Source organism: Myotis yumanensis, unplaced genomic scaffold, assembly GCF_028538775.1.
Source record: "Myotis yumanensis isolate MYYU_CA2020_CCGP unplaced genomic scaffold, mMyoYum1.0.hap1 SCAF_13, whole genome shotgun sequence".
Classification (NCBI taxonomy): domain Eukaryota; kingdom Metazoa; phylum Chordata; class Mammalia; order Chiroptera; family Vespertilionidae; genus Myotis; species Myotis yumanensis.
The window spans coordinates 273,857-297,361 of NW_027223764.1; the positions used below are offsets into that span (position 1 = coordinate 273,857).

The 23,505-nt window shown below is 47.2% G+C and overlaps 1 protein-coding gene across 2 annotated transcripts in view; it reads left to right on the top strand.

The window, feature by feature from the left end:
• Positions 1-1,485: 1,485 nt before the first annotated feature.
• WDR11 (WD repeat domain 11) overlaps positions 1,486-23,505 on the top strand; it is a 43,893-nt gene continuing 21,873 nt past the window's right edge. Inside the window, exons 1-12 of one of the 2 annotated variants that reach the window (XM_070431995.1) lie at positions 1,486-1,635; positions 3,515-3,626; positions 4,217-4,370; positions 5,328-5,501; positions 7,500-7,686; positions 10,316-10,481; positions 10,896-11,010; positions 13,452-13,647; positions 14,132-14,235; positions 18,034-18,210; positions 19,032-19,116; positions 23,385-23,491. In XM_070431995.1, coding sequence (XP_070288096.1) covers positions 1,550-1,635; positions 3,515-3,626; positions 4,217-4,370; positions 5,328-5,501; positions 7,500-7,686; positions 10,316-10,481; positions 10,896-11,010; positions 13,452-13,647; positions 14,132-14,235; positions 18,034-18,210; positions 19,032-19,116; positions 23,385-23,491 — 1,663 coding nt within the window. In that variant the 5' untranslated portion in view covers positions 1,486-1,549. The remainder of the gene's footprint in view (positions 1,636-3,514; positions 3,627-4,216; positions 4,371-5,327; positions 5,502-7,499; positions 7,687-10,315; positions 10,482-10,895; positions 11,011-13,451; positions 13,648-14,131; positions 14,236-18,033; positions 18,211-19,031; positions 19,117-23,384; positions 23,492-23,505) is intronic. The other variant, XM_070431994.1, reaches the window with a different exon arrangement.

Here is a 23,505-nt window from a genome sequence, read left to right on the forward strand (position 1 = left end):
TTAAACCTGCGAGAATGTCTCACAATCTATTTCCACCAAAGTCCAAGCTTGTTAAGAGGAGAAATCAATAGAATCATTTTTCCCCCTAAGAAATCATGATCACATATCAGATGCAATCTGGTTAGGTTAATCGGATTTAGGAAGTGCTATCCATGAGTAACAATGTTAAGACACTGTTTATTTGAACTAATAACATCTGAAGGAGAAATCAAATAAGGAAGTCCTCCAGTTTGAATAAAAGAGTCAATAACTGGACACGCACACCCACCAGAGGCTAAGTGGCCCCAGGAATGAGCTCTGCTGGCAGGTCAGTTGTGTGGCCATCTCTCCTGGGTACAAATTGTGGTTACGTTCCAATGGGAGAGTGAATGTTGGGAGCCATTTAGCAATCGGTGGTCACAGGAGGCACCGAAGAATTTTAAGAGGGGAGTGATCCGTTAGGTCTGTGGTGTGGGCATCTCGGTGGCCCCGACACATCAGAGGGAAGGGTGTGGTGCAGGGAAGGTGGACAGCAGGCAGGGAGCAGCCAGGGGTGCCGAGCCAGAGAACCACTAAGAGCCAAACCCGTTCACTGTCTTTAACTGAGTGGATTTTGCAGGTGGTCCCCGAGGAAGCTGTTTTATAAGAGCGGTAGGTGGACACAGGACCTGGGCGACAAAATACCAATATGTTGCCCCTTTTGTTGGCCGAGGACCTACATGTGTTAGGCGAGAACCAGACATCTGTTGGAAAGTGCTGCAGGGAAGGGATAAAGGAAGCGATCTGAGCAGAGGAAGGCGAAGAGGAGAAACTGCAACATGAAAGCTCCTCCAACAGGCACCCCGGCACCTGGCCTCGGGAATAACGCTATTTCTCTAGTATTTCCAAACCAGATGTGGAATGTTCTCCACACGTAGACATTTTTCTATTCAAGCCCTTAATCTAATCCGCTTTCTCCATTGCACCCAGCTCATCCCACTCCCTCGTGTCCTCTGTGACCGACAGGAGCAGCGCTGCCCGGCACTAGTGCTGCCCAGAGTTAACTGGCCAAAGGCAGAAGGGCTACCTGGGCCTTTTTAGCTCTTCTTTTCACGATTTCCAGCAAGATACGGAGGCCTCGGCAGTCTCACAGCGGAGAGAGCAGGCGTGACTGGAGGGGAGCCCACTTCTTCCCAGGCCCATCCCAGACACAGCTGCCGACCCTCAGGGCTGCGGAACCCTCAAGAAGGCGGAACCTGAAGGAGGCGGAACCCGAAGGAGGCGGAACCTGAAGGAGGCGGAGGCGGAACCCGAAGGAGGCGGAACCCGAAGGAGGCGGAACCCGAAGGAGGCGGAACCTGAAGGGGGCGGAACCCTCAAGAAGGCGGAACCCGAAGGAGGCGGAACCTGAAGGAGGTGGAACCGGGAGTGGCGGACAAGATCAGGGATAACCAGGGGTGGTGGAATCTTGGAACCGGCGGAACCAAGTGGTGACGCCCACGGAGCCGCCCGGACTGTGTTGGGAGCGGAAGTGCAGAGGCCCCCGCTTCCGGATTGCCGTTCGGTCCCGAGCGCCCGGGCTGCCGCGGCGATGTTGCCGCTCACGGTGAATTTCAAGGTGTCGGCCCGCACCCTCACCGGGGCCCTCAGCGCCCACAACAAGGCGGCGGTGGACTGGTGAGGGCGCCGGGCCCCGAGGCCAGGAGCTTGAGGGACGGGGAGCGGCCGCGGTGTCACCCCGGTCCGTTCGGCCTCGCCCGGACGGGGTGCCGCCCTCCCATCGCGGAGAGTTTCTCTTCGCGCTGGTTGTTGTTGCTCTAAGACAGCGGTTCTCAGCCTCGGCTGCCCGTTAGGATCACCTGGGAATCTTTGTAAAATCCTGATTCCTGGGCCTCGTCCTCCGGAAATTCTGTTTCTTTGTTACAATGCTGATGCCCAGGAATCAGGGTTTTACAGAGATTCCCAGGTGATTCTAAGGTGCAGCCGAGGCTGAGAACCGCTGCTCTAGGGTAGTAACTGCCTCGTGTGGGCACGTATATTTGCCTCGTCCTTTCTCGCATCTTTGTCTGTCCCACACCCGCCGGAAACACCCCATTTCCTCTGCCCCCCCCCCCCCCCCCGGCGTCCCCCTCCGCTGACCGGCCCGGCCGCCCTCCCTCCACTCTCGTCCCTGCCCCCGACCTCCATTCATCCGCCCTCGCACGGGCCCTGCATTCCCGCCGCCTTTTCACGGTGAAATGTCGCTGCGGCTCTGACAGCGGACAGGTGACCAGCGGACAGCGGGCTGCCGTGGCGGAGGTGGCTGGGCCTGGCCAGGGCTGCAGCCTCCCGGCCGGTTGGAGGACCGGGACTGACCGTCCGTGTCCACCTGGTTTCCCGGTTGGAGGACCGGGACTGACCGGCCGTGTCCGCCTGGTTCCCCGGTTGGAGGACCGGGACTGACCGGCCGTGTCCACCTGGTTCCCCGGTTGGAGGACCGGGACTGACCGGCCGTGTCCGCCTGGTTCCCCGGTTGGAGGACCGGGACTGGCCAGTGCCGCCTGGTTCCCCGGTTGGAGGACCGGGACTGACCGTCCGTGTCCACCTGGTTCCCCGGTTGGAGGACCGGGACTGACCGTCCGTGTCCACCTGGTTTCCCGGTTGGAGGACCGGGACTGACCGTCCGGTGCCGCCTGGTTCCCCGGTTGGAGGACCGGTACTGACCATCCGTGTCCGCCTGGTTCCCCGGTTGGAGGACCGGGACTGACCGGCCGTGTCCGCCTGGTTCCCCGGTTGGAGGACCGGGACTGACCGTCCGTGTCCACCTGGTTCCCCGGTTGGAGGACCGGGACTGACCGGCCGTGTCCGCCTGGTTCCCCGGTTGGAGGACCGGGACTGACCGGTGCCGCCTGGTTCCCCGGTTGGAGGACCGGGACTGACCGTCCGGTGCCGCCTGGTTCCCCGGTTGGAGGACCGGTACTGACCATCCGTGTCCGCCTGGTTCCCCGGTTGGAGGACCGGTACTGACCGTCCGTGTCCGCCTGGTTCCCCGGTTGGAGGACCGGTACTGACCATCCGTGTCCACCTGGTTCCCCGGTTGGAGGACCGGGACTGACCGTCCGATGCTGCCTGGTTCCCCGGTTGGAGGACCGGGACTGACGGTGCCGTGTCCGCCTGGTTCCCCGGTTGGAGGACCGGGACTGACCATCCGTGTCCGCCTGGTTCCCCGGTTGGAGGACCGGGACTGACCGGCCGTGTCCGCCTGGTTCCCCGCTCGGAGCCGAGGAGGCAGAGGAGTGTGGCCTCCAGGACCCAGGACAGGAGCTGCTTTATTCCTTCTCGGCTCTGTGTGCACGCACATCTCTTCGAGCCTTTTTTACCCAAATGAAACACGAATTTCAACAAGCATTTTTTGAGCTCAGCCAAACCTTTTATTGAAATGAGATCATGTAAAAGGCTGACCTTTGAGCTTAAATAATAAGGTTACTGATGGTAATTAGTGCCTATTCTATCTGTCGTTTATCGAGGATGCCTCTTGCTCTGTTTTACTTGAATTTCCACATTGCTGTTTCGTTAGGGGCTGGCAAGGTTTGATTGCTTATGGATGCCATTCCCTTGTGGTGGTGGTCGATGCCAGCACTGCCCAGACGCTCCAGGTTTTAGAAAAGCATAAAGCTGATGTTGTCAAGGTAAGTCCGATGCCTCTTTGGCCCTGTAACCTGTTGTCTGTTCTAAAGTGTTAAATATCACACACGCTCATTAAGTCATACGTATACCTGTTGGACAGCTTTTAACTATAACAGTCTATTTGGGGTTAACCCACTCCTTCCACGCGTATGACTTAATATCCTTCCAGGATGAGCCATGAAATGCTGGGTCTGAGGTGACTTCAGAGCTGATGGGAAACACCAATGCTGTCATTTGCTGGGCCTCTCGTTCGTTATTAGTTCTGAGCACTTAGCATGCACCAAGGAGAGAGATGAAAGCCGTAAACAACTCATTGTCTAGCGAGGAAGATGAAAGCACAATACGGTGTGATGAGTGAGACCAAGGGGCTGCATATGACCTAGCGGTAGGGATCTGGGGAGGATCACGGAAGTCTTCGTTTCAGGGCCCTCTAGGCTGCAGGTAGGCACATAAAAAATTTGGGTAGGAGCAGGGCAGGAAAGAGGACGAATATACACAAAGAGAAGAGGTGCCTACGGCTCAAGGACGGGACACACATGTTTAATTTCATCCAGCGCAAGTGTTTCCCTGACCCTCTTTCTTCTTGATGCAGGTTAAGTGGGCCCGAGAAAATTACCACCATAACATCGGCTCACCCTACTCCTTGCGCCTCGCTTCTGCCGACGTCCACGGGAAAATCATCGTGTGGGATGTGGCGGCCGGAGTGGCTCAGTGTGAGATCCAAGAGCACGCCAAGCCCATCCAGGGTGAGGGAAGGCTGGCTCTGTGTTCGCATTCCTACCCTTCCTCTTAGTGTGTGTCCCCCCTTCATTTAACCCCATCCCTTCCCACTTAGCTCTTGATTGTGTTCAGCCTGGTCTCCGGATCTGAATCTAGTTGGTTTATTTTTTTTATCCTTATTAATATACTTCTGGGCATATTTCCTCAAATCTTAGCTGATTTGAGTTTTGGTAAAATGCATTAATTTCAACATCCGCCTCAGTCATGCTTGATGAGAAAAATTAAGCTGCTACAAACAGTCTTGTAAATTAAGCTACAGGATAAGTAAACTTGGCCAAACTGCTATTTTATATTAGCCCTTGGTGCTTACTTTTCATTAATAGACATCAAAATTTTATTTTCATTTTTATATAGATAATTTGTGTGTTTGTTGTCTTAACACCAATAAGAGTATGCTATGAACTCAAGGCTTTGACTGATGGGCTGTTTTGAATGAGTGAATTTTTAAAAATGACAGTTTAAAAAATACTTATTGAGTACTTACTATGTTCTAAGTACTGAGCTAGATATTTATCTGGTTTATTGTTGTGAAAAAACATGACTCTGCAAAGCCCCATTAAATAATTCCACAAAAACATTAGGAAAGCCCGGCACCAGAGATCATGCCCGGAACAGTCTCTGACATAAAGTTTTAAGTATTGATTACTGCAGATAGCCTTGTATTTTCTTTGAAGTAAGATTTCAGATTACTTTCCAATTTTGACCTTGAGATGCTGATGTCCACGCATCTAATTTTTATATAAAATTAACTTTCCTCTGCAGTCTTGACACATAGACACACATATGCTACACTGCGTGGGAGGATCGTTAAGATTTTAAGGGTTATGTAAAAAACAGCACACTACTAAATATCAAGGACAGTCAGCATGCAAGTGTTTTGAGGTGGGTGATCACTGAGCTCTGCCCTTGTCTGGTCTTTGCAGACGTTCAGTGGTTATGGAGCCAAGATGCCTCCCGAGACTTGCTGCTCGCCATCCACCCGCCAAACTATATCGTGCTCTGGAATGCGGACACCGGCACCAAACTCTGGAAGAAGAGCTACGCAGACAACATCCTTTCCTTTTCTTTCGACCCGTTTGATTCCTCCCATTTAACTTGTGAGTAATGGTTTCTGTGGAAAATGAGTTGAGTGTTTATCATATAGTTAACACTGTATACATGTCACATGCCTTCTATATCAAAACTGTCCAAACAGCTGAGCAGAGGGGGAGACACCTCTGAGCTCCTCCTACAGGCGTGAATCATCACCTGCAGCTGCTGATGCAGGTGCTGTCATAACCCATAGCGTTGGCAGGTGTTTTGATACTTAGATGTTTGATTCAGCAGCTGGACTCCACTGTGTTAAATTTGTGAATAGAATTAGATTATCCAGAGAGAGAGAGTCGCTGTGCTGTTACCAACTCAAATTTAATTAAACTTGTTTTTTCTGGAACATTTAAAGAACATGAGTTAAGGGTTTCATTTAATCTGACCAAATTCAGCCCTTCCTTTTTAAAAAAGCATTGTTCTAACCAGTGCCGTAACCAGATGCATGCAGGGAAGAGAAGCTGCTCAACGGAGTTTTTTCCTGCAGAAGTTGCTTTTACCAACGTGCAAAGTAAAACAGGATAAATTAGGTTTTGTTTTTAGATGTTTTTATGACTGAATTACTTAGAAAACATTTTTATCCATTTATCCAACAGATGTTTCTTGAGCTATTACTCTATGGCAGTGGTCGGCAAACTCATTAGTTAACAGAGCCAAATATCAACAGTACAACGATTGAAATTCCTTTTGAGAGCCACATTTTTTAAACTTAAACTATATAGGTAGGTACATTGTTATTAACTTAGTTAGGGTACTCCTAAGGCTTAGGAAGAGCCACACTCAAGGGGCCAAAGAGCCGCATGTGGCTCGAGAGCTGCAGTTTGCCGATCACTGCTCTATGGGAGCCGCCTCTTCTAGGGCCTAGAATGTATCTGAGAAACAAGGCAAGGACCCTGCCCTCATTGAGTTTGCGTTCTAGTGAGAGGGAGTCAGGTCTAACCTCAGAGCGTAATGAATTGGTAACGTCCAGTGTATTAGAGGCTACAGGTGGTAGAAAAAAGTGAGACAGAATAGAGGGAACACGGGAGAAGGGTGGAGAGTGGCCAGTTGTGTTGGGTGGAGGCCACTGTTGGTTTTCTACTTTTACTCTAGATCTACAGAGAAAAAGAACTCCCGCGACATCCTAAGATTCCATCTGAGGATCAAGAAGAAAAAGACATATATTTAGACTGAGTAGTTCATGATAATCATAAATTTATATCATCAAGTCAAATATTTGAACCTAGCTAAGTGTGATAGGCAGAGCCTCATGTATATGTGTATATAGGGTGTCCCTAAAAAATGTATACACACTTTGAATAATTATAAAGGCAGTGTTTATTAAAATACATTTCATTTTTGAAATGTAATAGAATCTACATTGTGTGTATACATTTTTGGGGGACACCCTGTATATATGGGGTTTTTGTGATTTTATATTCAGAAAAGTATTTAGAATGTTGCAATTATGTGATATAATGAGGGAGGGTTTTTAATGAAAGTCCATGCACTGAATTTGAAAGAACAAACATTCGTTTTTTCTGCCAGGAACCTTCTAGTATCTATTTTTTAAAAACAAAATATGTATTTATTGATTTCAGAGAGGAAGGGAGAGGGAGAGAGAGAGAGAGAAACATCAATGATGAGAGAGAATCATTGACCGGCTGCCTCCTGCACACCCCCCACTAGGGATTGAGCCCGCAACCCAGGCATGTGCCCTTGACTGGAATCGAATTCAGGACCCTTCAGTCCACAGGCCGACACTCTGTCCGCTGAGCCAAAACGGCTAGGGCTCTGGTATCTTTTTAATATAAAACATTAATTTAGAATGCTGAGCTTGGAGGCCTCGGACGAATCGTAACGGGCCACCTGTTTCACTTCAACTTGGAGAACATTCCGTTACGTTATGACTGCAAACACTGCCAGTTCTGTACTGTTAAAATTATCGTTACCTTGCTCTCAAAATCATATTGGAGAAAACTGTGCTAAACTGGATTAAACTTCAATCGGGTTTGCTTCTCTCCATATAGTACTCACCAGCGAGGGTATTGTGTTCATCTCAGACTTCTCCCCCTCCAAGCCTCCCTCAGGCCCTGGCAAAAAAGTCTACATATCCAGCCCGCACTCTAGCCCAGCTCATAGCAGACTGGCTGCCGCCACGGGGGCTAAGAAGGCTCTGAATAAAGTCAAAATCTTAATCACTCAGGAGAAGCCTAGGTAAGTCACAGTGTGACGCTGACAACAGCATTCATCTGTTTATCGTCTGTTCTTGAAAAAAGCAGTTTTGAACTTGTACTGTGATTGATTTTCTTCACCTCACCCTGTCTCCTTCCCACTTTTGAATTTATCGGAGGAAAAATATTCTTTTTGTCTCCTCCCCTAAGAGGAGACTCAGCATTTAGCATGGCTCCTTTGTTTCCACTCATTGTGCCAACCCCCCCAGCCCCCGCTGATTTTTTCCAGATTAACATTTTTGACTTCTGGTATTTACTTTTGAAATATGAATGAACGTTCTAACATTGTGGCCATTGAATATATTTGAAATTTGAGGACAAGATCTGGCTTTTTATTTTAAATAAATTTTTCTGACTTAAATGCTGTGCAATTCCATGAGCTGTAAAATAAGGGTATTTTTCTTATGCATGTAAAGATGTTTCTCATACTGGTTAAGGGCCAGGATTCTAGAGGAAATTGTAGCTATCTGACTCAGAAAAGTCTTCGATCTTGCTTAGATTTCACTCTCCCAATCTCTAACATAGTGTTTTAAGGGATTTCACAGGGTTGCAGTGAGGATTAATAGATGCAGTAATCTAAGTACTTAACACAGTGGCTGATACTTAATAAGCATTCATTTGGCAAATCCTAGCTATTATTGTTCATATCAGAAACTGCAACTGAATAAAATTTTATTTTACATAACTAATTTTATGCATTAGAAATAGATTTCTGTTTTCTTCATAGAGCCATGATTATCCTTTCATTTTTTATTGCCTTGGCAGTTTTTTTTGGCATTTATTTTAAAAGAGCCTTTACTTTTAATATGCTAAGACTATTCTATCTAGACTTTGTGGTAATTACCTGAAAAATATATGGTAAAATACAAATTGCTCTACAAATACATTTTTAATTTATATGTAAATATCATTTTTATATATTAATCTACAGGCTGGTTAAGTCCACTAATTTATCCCCCACCTTGTGCCAAAATAATTTAAGATAGCTCCTTAAATAGCTCATGAGAACTTTATTTTTCATTGATCTGTCTCATAAAGAAATAATTATTTTGTAGTCTGAGTAGTTTTATAAGTTATGATTTATATATATTACATTTTTTCTCATATGAATCATGTTCACCTTGAGTTTCGGGGAAATGAATTTTGAAGACCTTCAAGTAGAAGTGCTTTGGGTTCTCACGTACATTATTATATTTTAATCTTCTACAACCCTGGACAGTGGTGCTGGTCCCATGTTATAAATGAGGAAATTGTGTCTCACTTGATTTAAGTGTTACTCAGCTCACCCAAACAGGACGTGGCAGGGCCAGGCCTTTAATGCAGCCCGCGTTCCTCTCTCTAGTCCTCTCATCTAACTTTATTTTACATTTCAGAACCTTTTAATAGTATTGTTATGTAGAAAATAGAATACAACTGCATGCCTATTCCTATTGAAATATATTTATTATGAAAAGGTTATGACTAAGTATAAGCAATAATCACAGATTACTAAAATGCTTTGTTGAGACTAACAATCTTTTAAAGTCCTCATGGAGTTTTGTATATTTTATTTACACAGAAGAAAATGCTATGATAAGTGCGTAAATTGCCCTACTTTGTTTCAGAAAAGATTTCAGGCAGCTTAAAAGGAAAAGAATCACCGCTGGTGTGGCTCAGTGGTTGAGTGCTGACCGATGAGCCAGGAGGCCAAGGGGCCTGTGCCCAGGTTGTGGGTTCGATCCCCAGTAGGGGGCGTGCAGGAGGCAGCCTGTCAATGATTCTGTCTCATCATTGATGTTTCTCTCTCTCTCTCTCTCTGCCTTCCTCTCTGAAATCAATAAATATATTTTCTTTAAAAAAGGAAATGAAGACAGAGTAAAATGTATGGTAAAAAAAATATGGTAAAATACAAATTGCTCTACAAATACATTTTTAATTTATATGTAAATATCATTTTATATATTAATCTACAGGCTGGTTAAGTCTTGCCCAAGGCCACACACAGTCCACTGACCAGTGTCTCTCGTTACTCTAAACGTTTTGTTTTATCCTGAGTCTTGATTTCAGCATCTGTTTAGTACTTCTAATTGCAAATAAAAATAAAACTGCTGTCCTGTGAATGCCTAGTATATCATAGACTTACTCTTACTTCTCTATATTTTTAAATATTTAGAAACACATCTCACTCAGCCTATACAATATTATTGTCATAATTTGGGTTTTGGCACGTGGTGAAGGTTTAAGTTTTAGATACTCGCCTCGGTTGGTCATTTCATAAACAGTTGTACATTCTCATTGACAGTTTTTTTAAAAATATATTTTTATTGATTTCAGAGAGGAAGGAGAGGGAGAGAGAAATAGAAACATCAAAGATGAGAGAGAACCATTGATTGGCTGCCTCCTGCACGCCCCCTACTGGGGATCAAGCCCACAACCTGAGCATGTGCCCTTGACTGGGATTGAACCTGGGACCCTTCAGTCCCGATGCTCTATCCACTGAGCCACACCGCCTAGGGCTCTCATTGACAGTTTCGTGTGGAAAGTACAAAATGCAGTTCTTGGTTAGCTTTACCTGATATGAATAAATCTTTGACTCCTTTCTTGGTGCCTAAAGTACAGCTTTGATTTTTTAGTGCTGAGTTCATAACCCTCAACGACTGCCTGCAGCTGGCCTATCTGCCTTCCAAAAGGAACCACATGCTGTTGCTCTATCCCCGCGAGATCTTAGTCCTGGACCTCGAGGTGAACCAGACCGTGGGCGTGATTGCGATCGAGCGCACGGGCGTTCCGTTCCTGCAGGTACCGGCGTTTATCTCTGCCTCCCCAGAAGTTGGGGGTAGGGGAAGAGTCTAACCATGCAAAGGGCCTTAGTTTGACTCTCTCTTTTTTGTTTATTAAAAAGTAACAATGTTGTTGTACATTTCTTATTTTCTTACACTTTTGATTGACTTGATGTATCCTAGAAATTCTTCTGACTGATCTGGAGATATTTACCAAACTATTTAAGTTACATGGATAAAGACAAATTTTTATGATTATAAATGGATCTTTTAAATGTTCATTTAGTTTTAAAACTTGGGAACTATGTAGTATATTTTTGTGTTTGTTTTTTTCTTTTAGCCTATATCCTCTACATATGAACTTTTGAATTCCACAGTATATACTTTTTAATTTATTTTGTTTTAAAAAAATAAATGAATCATCTATTTAAAGGTAATACCCTGCTTTCAGCGAGATGGTTTATTTTGCCTACATGAGAATGGTTGCATAACTTTACGTGTTCGAAGATCTTATAATAGTATTTTCACCACTTCAAACGAGGAACCAGGTGAGTTTCTGTCTACAGTAATGTTACTTACTTTTTTTCAGAATTATTTTGTAAAGCAAGTACCAGTCAATCTTAGCGTTAACGAGAGTCCTGGCCTTGAGAAAGTAGAGTGTGTTACGCTGTGAGGCCTGGAACGTCTCCCGGTGTTAGGGCAGTGCCCCTGGGTACCACACGGTGCAACCGATTGTCACTCCTTGATGGCTTCCGGGGGCCGAGGAGATGTCATCTTCTGTGAGTTTTTCTTTAGCACAAGCCCAACCCGGTGGGCACATTTATTACGCCCTTGACCTTTCCTCTGCTGCAGGAGTTTCCCTGGAAAGTGACAGGTAAGTAAGGCCCTAGGTCGTTCCGTTGTCAGTCTCAGTCTTACCCTGGAGAAGCACAGTTCTGTTTTGTGAAGTCCTGCACTACATAAAGTTGAGAGTAACGTTGACATCTTTTGTCAAGTACAGTTATTTGCAGGCTTATTACAGACATGTAACTTAGGATGGTCTGTAGTGCACTGTTCATGGTGTAATCATATGTCACCGTTCAGAACCTTTTCTTTATTTTAGAAATATTAAAAAGCAAGCTATCTTTAAAAAATATATATATACTAGAGGCCCAGTGCACAAAAATTTGTGCACTCGGGGGGAAAGGGGGTTCCTCAGCCCATCCTGTGCCCTCTCACAGTCTGGGACCCCTCGGGAGATAATGACCTGCTGGCTTAGGCCTGTTCCCAGGTGGCAGAGGGCAGGCCCAATCCTTGGATGCAGCCCCTGGTTGGGCTCAGAGCATGGCCGATTGGGGAGTTGGGGCGCCGCCCCCTGTCATGCACAGAGCAGGGCCCATCAGGGGGGTTGGAGCTCCATACCCTGTCACACACAGGGCAGGGCCCAACAGGGGGTTGAGGAGCTCCCCCGTCACTCACAGAGTAGGGCTGATAGGGGAGTTGGGGCACCGCCACCTGTCGCACACAGAGCAGGGCGGATCAGAGGGTTGGGGCGCTGCCCCCTGTCATGCACAGAGCAGGGCCCATCAGGGGGTTGGGGCGCTTCCCCCTGTCACCCACAGAGCAGGGCCCATCAGCGGGTTGGGGAGCTCCCCCCTGTCACACACAGAGCAGGGACCATCAGGGGGTTGAGGAGCTCCCCTCTGTCACTCACAGAGTAGGGCCGATAGGGGAGTTGGGGCACCGCCCCCTGTCACACACAGAGCAGGGTGGATCAGGGGGTTGGGACGCCGCCCTCTATCACCCACAGAGCAGGGCCGATCAGGGGGTTGGGGCGCCGCCACTGTCATACTCAGGGCAGGGCTGATGGGGAGGTTATGGTCCTACCCTGTCACACACAGAGCAGGGCCCGTGGGGGGGTGGGGGTTGGGGCGCCGCACCCTGTCACACACAGAGCAGGGCCGATCAGGGGGTTTGGGCGCTGCCCCCTGTCACGCTGATCCGGTGCCAGGAGGCCTTGCAGCTCCGCTGATCCCGGTGCTGGGAGGCATAATTACCCTTTTACTATATAGGATAGAGGCCTGGAGGCCGGCTGGTTTGCCCTGAAGGGTGTCCTGGATCAGGGTGGGGGTCCCCACTGGGGTGCCTGGCCAGTCTGGGTGAGGGGCTGAGGGCTTCTTTCAGGCTGGCGGTTGTTAATTGAAGCTCCCAACGGCTCCTTTTTTTTTTTTCTTCTGGGCCAGCTTTAGCTCTGGCTCTAGCTCTGAGAGCAGGTATCTGGTTTGTTTCGGTTCTATAATCGAAACAATGTATAACTTCAGCTCTGAGATCCGGCCTATATTTGTTAGAATGTTTCAAACTGCCAGCTCAGAGGCCGGCAGCAGCAGGCGGGGAACGTTGGAGTCTGCAGTCCCTGGAGCAAGCAAGCCTCATGTTCACTTCCAGCTGCCTGGCTGCCGGCCGCCATCTTGGCTGACAGTTAATTTGCATAAGGATACGCTGACTAGCCAATGGGAAGGGTAGCGGTCGTACGCCAATTACCATGTTTCTCTTTTATTAGTGTAGATATGTATTTATTGATTTCAGAGAGGAAGGGAGAGGGAGATAGAAACATCAGTGATGAGAGAGAATCACTGATTGGCTGCCTCCTGCACGCCCCCTGCTGGGGATCGAGCTGGAAACCCGGGCATGTGCCCTTGACCAGAATCGAACCCGGGTCCCTTCAGTCCACAGGCCGACGCTCTATCCACTGAGCCAAACCAGCTAGGGCAAAAAACAAGCTATCTTGATTATAATTGTCATTTTGGAAATGAAACTTGGTATAGAAAATCAATAAGGTAATTATCTATATTCTGATGAAATTGTTGAAAGAGAAGCCATTCTTGACAGATTGTCATTAGTGCAGGACTGATAACCTTCTTGGTGGAGGTTTTATTTAAATTAAAGGAATTACGAGTGATGGTGATGTGGCTGCTTCCTGATGTTGACAAGAAGGCATCACTGTGTTCAGATGCAGATCCCGTCCAGGAGCTCACCTACGACCTACGCAGCCAGTGCGACGCCATCCGCGTGACGAAGACCGTCCGCCCCTTCAGCATGGTGTGCTGCCCCGTCAACGAGAACGCTGCGGCCCTGGTGGTGAGCGACGGCAGGGTCATGATCTGGGAGCTGAAGTCTGCTGTTTGCAATCGCAGTGCACGGAACAGGTCAGTCAGTAGGGCTGTTCCTTTGTTTTCTGTTTCTTTTTTTAAAAAATTGCCAGAATCATGTAAAAATAGCAGAGACTTTTAAAGATATTTAAAATATTTTAAAGTGATAATTAAGACTTTATGTAGCCCTAACCGGTTTGGCTCAGTGGATAGAATGTCAGCCTGCGGACTCAAGGGTCCCCGGTTCGATTCCAGCCAAGGGCATGTACCTTGGTTGCAGGCACATCCCCAGTAAGGAATGTGCAGGAGGCAGCTGATTGATGTTTCTCTCTCATCGATGTTTCTAACTCTCTATCCCGCTCCCTTCCTGTCTGTACAAAATCAATTAAAAAAAAAAAAGACTTTATGTAAACCTGCTAGAGGTATTTCACTTGTGGGTAAGAAAAGTTGAATGCCATGACCTGAACTTGTGGTTGGTGAGTTGCTGTCATGTGATGCAGATTTTACGTCTGTGAAGCAGCTAATGACCGTGTCCTTGCAGTGGCTCCGGCGTGTCGCCTCTGTACTCCCCAGTGTCGTTCTGTGGGATCCCGGTGGGGGTGCTGCAGAACAAACTCCCCGACCTCTCTCTGGATAACATGATCGGTGAGCTTTTGTTGTTCTCTGACTTTGCTGTTGTGGATTCTTTCTAAAGGGCAAAATTAATAGTCTCACTGATTTGCAATTATAAAGTCAAAGTTAATACTTGAGAACACTGCCATGTAGAGAGCCCGAGCTTTGTGCGTCCCAGGTACGCAGTGATGTTTCCTGGGGGAATAATAAAGAACTGAGGAGGGTTGGAAACAATTAGTTTAACTTGAGACATACATTGTCTTGTTTACATACTGGTGAGTCTTACTTTCAAATATTTGTTTGCAGTTAAAGTATTGCTTCTAACTTATTTCATTATTATAGGGCCAGTATGAATTAAATGAAGAATACAGATTTGTGATTTCAAATATTATACAACTAGAAATTATAAATACTGTATGCCAAGCAATTTTGATGTCTAATTCTTTTAAAATTATAGCTGTGGTTTATAAAGGATTTTCTGTATCATTATTTGTTCTTCCATAATGTACTTGAAAATCGCTATTATTTAGTAGGATATTTTGTTGAAATGCTTGATAGATGATATATAAGAAAAGTGCATTACCTTATTAATCTTTTTTATGTATTTTTTAATTGATTTCAGAGAGGAAGGGAGAGGGATGGAGGGATAGCAACATCAATGATAAGTGAATCATTGATCTGCTGCCTCTTGCACGCCCCCTATGGGGGATCAAGCTCACAACCTGGGCATGTGCCCTGACAGGAAATCGAACCTTGACCTCCTGGTTCATAGGTTGATGCTCAACCACTGAGCCACAGCAGCTAGGCACTCATTAATTTTAATCAGAGAGGACATTTATTGGTTGCTCAGTATTAGGTTAAGTGCTGTGCTAAATGCTCTGTAGGTAGGTGATATTATGTCCATTTCATGTTTGTGGGAACTGAGATCCCGAGAGATTTTAAGAACTTTCTTAGAACCACACAGCCAGTAAGTGGCAGAGCCAAAGGTGAACCTGTTCCCCTGGTCTGGAGCCTGCTCCAGTCCTGGCTGCTCCACTGTGACCACAGCAGGACCGGACCCTCCAGCCTCGGCTTTCTCATGGCTCCTGAAGACGCTTTTATGTCTCAGATTCTCCCTCTTACCTTCCAGGCATAAATCCATGTAAAGAGGTTTGGACACAGACTCGTTTTGCAAAATGCATTTTATCAGTAACACAATTTTCTGAGTTAATTGATCTTGTCTGCACTTGATAAAAATATTAAATTGAAAGGAATTACAAACACACACATGCACAGAACTGATTGGTAATATGAACGACCCTGGGATTTTATGCTGTTTAGGGATCTAAGCGACATAAATTACACTTTCAGGAGACAGAAGGATATAGATGGTGCACGCGTTCTTGACTGTAGTTGATTTAAAAGTATTAAAGCTTTGTTACTTGAAAACATTTTAATTAAATTTTAATTTGAAAATCACTATGTACTTAATGATCATTGAAAGCAGTTCAGAGGCCTGGTTTCTGTTCGTTGGGTAAAGGCTGCTGCTTATTAAGGCCGTCCCTGCCCTGCAGCGGATTGCTGCTGTGGAAGGTGCTTGCACAGACGTGTGGAAGGTGCTTGCACAGACGTGTGGAAGGTGCTTGCACAGATGTAGGTGTTCGCACAGACGTGTGGAAGGTGCCTTCACAGATGTAGGTGTTTGCACAGACGTGTGGAAGGTGCTTGCACAGACGTGTGGAAGGTGCCTGCACAGATGTAGGTGCTTGCACAGACGTGTGGAAGGTGCTTGCACAGACGTGTGGAAGGTGCTTGCACAGACGTGTGGAAGGTGCCTTCACAGATGTAGGTGTTTGCACAGACGTGTGGAAGGTGCCTGCACAGACGTGTGGAAGGTGCTTGCACAGATGTAGGTGTTTGCACAGACGTGTGGAAGGTGCTTGCACAGACGTGTGGAAGGTGCCTGCACAGACGTGTGGAAGGTGCTTGCACAGATGTAGGTGTTTGCACAGACGTGTGGAAGGTGCTTGCACAGACGTGTGGAAGGTGCCTTCACAGATGTAGGTGTTTGCACAGACGTGTGGAAGGTGCTTGCACAGACGTGTGGAAGGTGCCTTCACAGATGTAGGTGTTTGCACAGACGTGTGGAAGGTGCCTGCACAGACGTGTGGAAGGTGCTTGCACAGATGTAGGTGTTTGCACAGACGTGTGGAAGGTGCTTGCACAGATGTAGGTGTTTGCACAGACGTGTGGAAGGTGTTTGCACAGACGTGTGGAAGGTGCTTGCACAGACGTGTGGAAGGTGTTTGCACAGACGTGTGGAAGGTGCTTGCACAGATGTAGGTGTTTGCACAGACGTGTGGAAGGTGTTTGCACAGATGTAGGTGTCTGCACAGACGTGTGGAAGGTGCTTGCACAGACGTGTGGAAGGTGCTTGCACAGACGTGTGGAAGGTGCCTGCACAGACGTAGGTGTTCGCACAGACGTGTGGAAGGTGCTTGCACAGACGTGTGGAAGGTGCTTGCACAGACGTGTGGAAGGTGCTTGCACAGACGTAGGTGTTCGCACAGACGTGTGGAAGGTGTTTGCACAGACGTGTGGAAGGTGCTTGCACAGATGTAGGTGTTTGCACAGACGTGTGGAAGGTGTTTGCACAGATGTAGGTGTCTGCACAGACGTGTGGAAGGTGCTTGCACAGACGTGTGGAAGGTGCTTGCACAAACGTGTGGAAGGTGCCTGCACAGACGTAGGTGTTCGCACAGACGTGTGGAAGGTGCCTGCACAGACGTGTGGAAGGTGCCTGCACAGACGTAGGTGTTCGCACAGACGTGTGGCAGTTCTCGGGAGTCGCTGCACGGTGCTGGGGGTGGTGAGCGTATAGCTGCCTGTGAACTTCCCATTCCTTTGGATCCGTCTTTTGTGACCAAAAACTGATACGAATTGTAGGACTGATCCTAAGGAATCACTTTATTTGCATTAAATTGATGGCCATTTTTTCTGCATATCTTACGGATTTTAAAACAACTTCTTATTAAAAGAACTTCGTAGCTTTGAAAGATTATATTCAGAGTCCTAGCACACACTCCTAGTATTTACATTTTCCCTTAAACAGCATATGTATGTGAGTATTCATATGTGCCCTCATATTCTTTACTGTAGTATTTTTGACATTTTAATCCAGTCATCAGTAGTGGTTTATAGGAAGAAAGTTTGTTACCCTTGTTAATAAACAGCATTGCTTTTGCTGTAGTCTTCAGGTTCATATTTCTTACACTCGTTTTTAGCGGAGTCATCTTTTTAGTTAGAGACTTGGTTTCCTAAGTATGAATGTTGTATCTGAAAGTTATGCCATTTAATACCTAGCTTTTGACAGTTACAGGTTATATGCAGTATACATTATTTTATATATTTACATATAATGGGTTTAATTGTAAAGCTTAAATTCTGTAAGATTTCTTATAGAAATCCAAGTGAGTTCTTGAACCTGTTGTGTGGGATCACTGATTCTGGGTGCCTTTTACCACGTCATCGACAGAGTCATTCCACAGAAACTGCCCTCTCACCGCGTCCCCCTGATTTGTGTTTGGTGCCCTAATTCCAGGAGCTTTGGCTGAACCAGTGTTTCTCAGGAGACAGGTTGGCCATTCTGGAAGCACGCCCTGGAGCATCTGCCTCGAGGTGCCAGGCAGGGCATGGCAAGGCCCACAGCCAAGGGCAGGGCCGCCGTCCTGCTTCAGCCCACAGTGCACAGCTCACCCTCCGGACCTGAGCGTGCTCTTCTAGGCCTGCAGAGTGTTCCCACTGCAGATCGCATGCACTACAGTTAATGTATTGCTATTGGTCACCAATCAGGGCAGAGCGCGATTGCTGGGGAAGAACATCCCAAAGGCTCCGTTCTACAGGAAGTGCAGCTCAAATTCCTGCTCACGGGACTGATTTCGGGACTCCCCGCGCCGCCATTCACGGTCCGCATGTGTCCCCCGTTGACCACAAAAAACATCAAGGTGTATCAGCCATTGCTCGCTGTTGGTGAGTATTGGACCTGTTTGTGTTTGTCGGTTTGTTTATTAAGACATTTTTATGGATTTCTAAAGAGAGGGAGGGAGGGGGGGGGAGAGAGAGAGGGAGAAACATTGATTTTAAGAGGCAAACATTGATCGCTGCCTCCTGCGTGGGGATGGAGCCTGCAGCCCGGGCATTGTCCTGACCGGGAATTGAACCGGCAGCCTCCTGATGCACGGATAATGCCAGCCCACTGAGCACATGGCCAGGGCACAGGCCCGCTTGTTTTTAATTTGTCAGCACGTTTTATATTTTATAAGACTTTTAACTTCGCTAGTTACTGGAAAACCCTTGTTTATCTTTGAGAATAAAGAGGAAGAGGCTAAGTGAAACTGTTTTTTTAAAGATGTGATTTGTTGGCTTCTGGCTTTCTTCCCAGGTCTATAAACATGTGATTTGTGATTTTTTTTTTTTTCTAAAATGAAAACCTGACCACATTTATTTTGTTGCTAGTATGTCTGAGTTATGCTAGAATGTCAGCTTAATGGCTGACATGTGAGTACTCACGCTCATTTGAATATTGCTATTTGGCATTGTTTTTTCTTCCTGTTTTTTCATTACTATCTTCTGAAAGTGATTTGAATTTTAAGGTTCAGTAAGATTTCAGAGCACACAAGATCAGGCCCATTTTTGATAGGAACGAAGACAGAGAATTTTAATTTTTTTATCACTTAGCGTTGGTCCCTTTTATAAAAGAGAAATGTTGTAAATGATTGAAATCTTGAGAAAAGACTCATGTTGGAAAGATCTGGAACTCCCGCTAGGTAAATGCTCTCCTGTTTGGACAGGCACAGGTAACGGCTCCGTCCTGGTGTACCACCTGACCAGCGGGCTGCTGCACAAGGAGCTGAGCGTCCACTCTTGTGAAGTCAGGTGAGTGTCCTGGGTTGCCGACATCACACCAGGCGCTCTGCACGGGGTGCTCTGCAGTGTGGCTGTGCCACTGGGAGCTTCGCACAGTCAGTATTCACGTCCCACCGGCGGCTGCTCAGCCCGGATGAGCACTGATTGCTGCCTGTGTAAGGGTTTCCTGCAGGGAAGCATTGCCCTCACTCCCGTTGCTGTGACTTAATGGTTTCTCCTGACCTTCAGGTATTTTACTGGAAATCACTATGTCTCCTTGTTGAGGTTTATCTAGATGGTTTTTCATTTCTATAAAGATCCCTTAGTAGGACTATTTATGAAAATTGGAATAAAGTCATTTTAATAGTTAATCTCATTTATGTTTTTGTTTAAGCACCATGAGAAAAGGACCAAACTCTCTAGCATTTTTAAATTTCGAGCTGTGATCTATTTTGTGAGTGTGCAGACATAGTGAGGGAGGCCAGAGTGACAGAGGGGTGCGTGCCTCTTGCTTTCTCTCTTCTCATGGCCATGCTTTGCTGATTGTATGGCTGTTCCCCTTTGATGCCCGAGCAGGATGGACTGTATAATATAAAGTTATTAAATTGCCAGTATTTTTGATGATCTTTTAACAAAAGTATAGAGAAAGGCCCTTTTCTGTCCTCTGTGCATTATAGGTCCAGGTCCCATGCATGTGTGACAATTCTTAGTGAACCTTAAAGAGCATGTTATTCTGAGTAAACGCATTTCTGAATGGGCCAAGGTTGGCCCTTCCGTGTCAGAGCTGCTGACGGGGATGGACGTGCTGAGGAGGTTCCGTGGCCTCCTCCTCCCAGGTGCAGTGCTCTGGCGCAGCCGAGTGACTGTCCACCCGGTGCTGCCCCTGCAGTGTCTCCCTGATTCGTGCTGTGGAGCAGGATTGTCTCCAAAAGCTGGCCTCTTCCCTCTCTTCTTCGGGAGTCCCTGCTGCTGACAGCTCCTCCTCCTTCCCTGCCCACAGCTCCTCTCTGACAGGCCTCCACCCTTTCCCCATGGCAGCACCAGCTCTCACTTGCCCAGTGCTTGCTCTCAGGCTTGGCATTCCTTCCATTGAACCTGCACTCAGTTCTCGGCGGGAGGCCTGTCCTTCCCAGTTCACTGTGAGGCCTTGGATTGTGTGTGCACCTGGGTGAGCAGGAAACGCTTTGATAAGAAGGTAAAAATTTGACTGAGCCAGGATTCATGTTAGGACTCTGGTCCAGGCTCCTGGGGAAAATCAAGCACATTTTACTTTTTTCTGAACACTGAAGTTTTTAACAAAGGCAGTAGCTAGTTCCCAGTGAGCTGCTCACTTCTTACAGTAAGATTTGTTCTCCTGGCCCAGTTGGGTCCTAGTTGTCAGTTAGTCCATGACTTACAGTTGCTATGGTAATACTTATTACCGAGTGACACTGAAAGTGCTTAGAAACCGTTACCTGGGACTCCAGATAACTCTAGGGATACACTCCTCACACAGGCTGGTGTGAAGGATACACAGATCTGCACCCTTTTTCATATGGATTCTCCCTCTTAATTGCCATTTTGAAGATAATTCACCTTTTATATTCAGAGATGGTACCCAAAAAGATGCTGACATCCTGCTGTCTCTGTGCTTCAATTAATGCAATTATAGTATCGTCATTAAAAGCCATTGTGAAAATCTCACAGCGTGTGATAAAAACTGCCAGACTTATTAGCAATCAACCAGAACACTCTGGATATTCACATGCAAATTAGAGGCCAACTTTTAGAAAGTTGTTTTTCTACCACAGGCTAAATGTGTTGTTTAAAACCACTTAGTCTGAAGTACTTGATCTCATGCACACTCATGGCCAGGGATCGCCCAGCTGCAAGTTGCCTCTGTGTGGTCTTTGAAAGCCGTGGTGTTTTAACTGTTACCTTTACAAGTAGGCATTGAGCAGCTTCTGTGCCTGTAGCTCATGATCTGTTGGAAGATTCCTGGAAGTAGGTAAAGTGGATACATGTCAGTTTTCTTAGATTATTAGCTTGTGTCTTTGTCCAGTAGACTAGATTAATAATAATAATACTAGAGGCCCGGTGCACGAATTCGTGCACGGGTGGGGTTCCTCTGCCTGGCCAGCGATCGGGGCCGATCGAGGCTGATCAGGGCCAGCCGGAGGAGGTTGGCTGTGGGAGCGCACTGACCACCAGGGGGCAGCTCCTGCATTGAGTGTCTGCCCCCTAGTGGTCAGTGTGCATCATGGCAACTGGTCGTAAAGGTGGCTTAGGCTTTTATATATATAGATAGCCCAATACTATTTTCAGTATCAGAAATTATTAGAACAGTAGCTTATATGGGTATCAGAACATTGACTGGCTCAGAGTTGTTTTGAGGGAATGGAGTGATTTGTGGAAAGTAAAATGATCTCTGTTTTGTCTTCCAATAAGTTTGCAGACGTTCGTTTTACGTAATCCCAGGGCGTCAGGGCCTGTCAGGAATGTGTGCTCCCCCCAGCACCACGGTTAGAAGTAGGCGGTGGCATCCGTCCCCGGGGCGTCCGCAGGCCCAGCTGGAAACCTTAGGGGTCAGAACCCCAGACGCCCACCAACAAGTTACATGGCTCAGTAGTTCGGGATCCTACAGAACAAGCCTGGATGGAGTCGGAGAGCGAGCTGCAGCCTCCCCTTGTGTGTGGAGCTCTGTGCCCTGGTCACCTGAGCAGTGGTTTCTAATCCTTAGAGCAAGCACTGGGGCCTTAGCTGTGTCTGACAAGAGTTCTCATCCTTTCGAGAAATAATCCTGTCTGACCTACTCTGAGGTCCAGCCTGATTTTCTTTCTCTGCAGTTGATCAGTAGGTGTGGGACGGATATACCGGCTGCTGCTGGAATCGGCTCAAAGGCAGCACACATGGTGCTAGAATCAAATACAATCAAATAACAGCCACCCCCGTTCTGTTATGTCTGAACCCTGGGACTTCCTGTAAACCATGCGGCAAGCACTCCTTGAATATGTGTGGCACTGACATAAGATAGAACGCGAGGCTTTTCTCAACCTCATTCATTTAATCTGAGGAATTTACCAACCGGTGCAAGCGTGTCACGTGCCTGGTGAAACGCGCCCACACCTCCCTTCAGAGAGAGAGAGACTACGTCTAGGTCTAGTGCCGTTTCTCAGCCAGCTGCCTTGTCCCTTGTTTCCCCATCCCCCCGTCCCCTCGTCCCCTCGTCCCACCGTCCCCCCCGCCCCCCCGTCCCCCCCGCCCCCCCGTCCCCTTGGTGGTGCAGGCTTCCAGGCACAAGCCTGTGCATCCTCGGGGTCTCAGCCTTATGTCCTGGAAGCCTCGCCTGCCCCGAGTGACGGACGGCCCCTGTTGGCCTCTGCAGCACTCTCCTGCGTCCGAGGGAACGTGGGGTGACTGTGTGAGCGTCCTGCCGCATCAGAAGCTCAGTGGGGCCGCGGTTGTATCTTCCTCGTTCAAGCCGCATCCCCAGGGCCGAGCCCAGGCACCAGCATGTCCTGGTGTCTCAGCAGGTGTATTTTTATAAACACGGAGTGGAGAGCGGGCAGGCTGGAATGGCCAGTGTCCAGCGACAGTGGCCTTCCTGTGCGGAGCCCAAGCAGTTCAGACGCCAGCAGCGAGGCTTGGAGAGCGTGCGCTGCAGTTTGTGTGTCTGATCGAAGCCAGACTCAGAGAGCAGAAGGAGTCCAAACCGATTCTCCTCTTGTTCAGTCTGAGGAGAAAACTAATGAGTTTGTTACACGGTTGGGGAAAGAGAAGCAGGAGACCAGGGCCTTCCCCAGCGGCAGTTCACCAGGTTCCCGTTACTGTGTCACCGTAGGTGTGGTCCGTGTTTACCAAGAGGGGAGGCCGCTTCCAGGTCTCACGGCTCAGTGGGTGGTGTTTGCTTCGGGAATTTATGCCTCCTGACCAAGAATGTTGGTAAATTTGATAAAATTCCTAAGTGGACTCAACGTTAAGCAGTTTGCTCAGAATATTTCTAAACCACTTGTTTTTAAGCAGAGAAATTCCCAGAAACCACTGCAGCGTGACTCCTTTACCGGATTTTAAGTTATTTTATTGCTGCTACCGATGCCGATAACCAAACTGTCTTGTCAGTATTTGGAGATAAAGTTTTAACTAGAAATAATTTCATATGTGTTGGAAATATATGGTACTTGAGGCTCTAATAAAAGGTTATAGTAATATTGCTAATTAATTAACTTGTATAATTTAGGTCTTGGGAAGAACTTACTTGTCAAATAACTTTTCAAACAGAAAAGGTATTAGGTTAATCTGTGTTTAATTTCTCATTCCAGGGGTATTGAGTGGACGAGTTTGACTGGCTTCCTTTCTTTTGCTACATCAACACCGAACAACGTGGGCCTGGTGCGGAACGAGCTCCAGTTGGTCGACCTTCCCACAGGTGTGTGCGCTGGG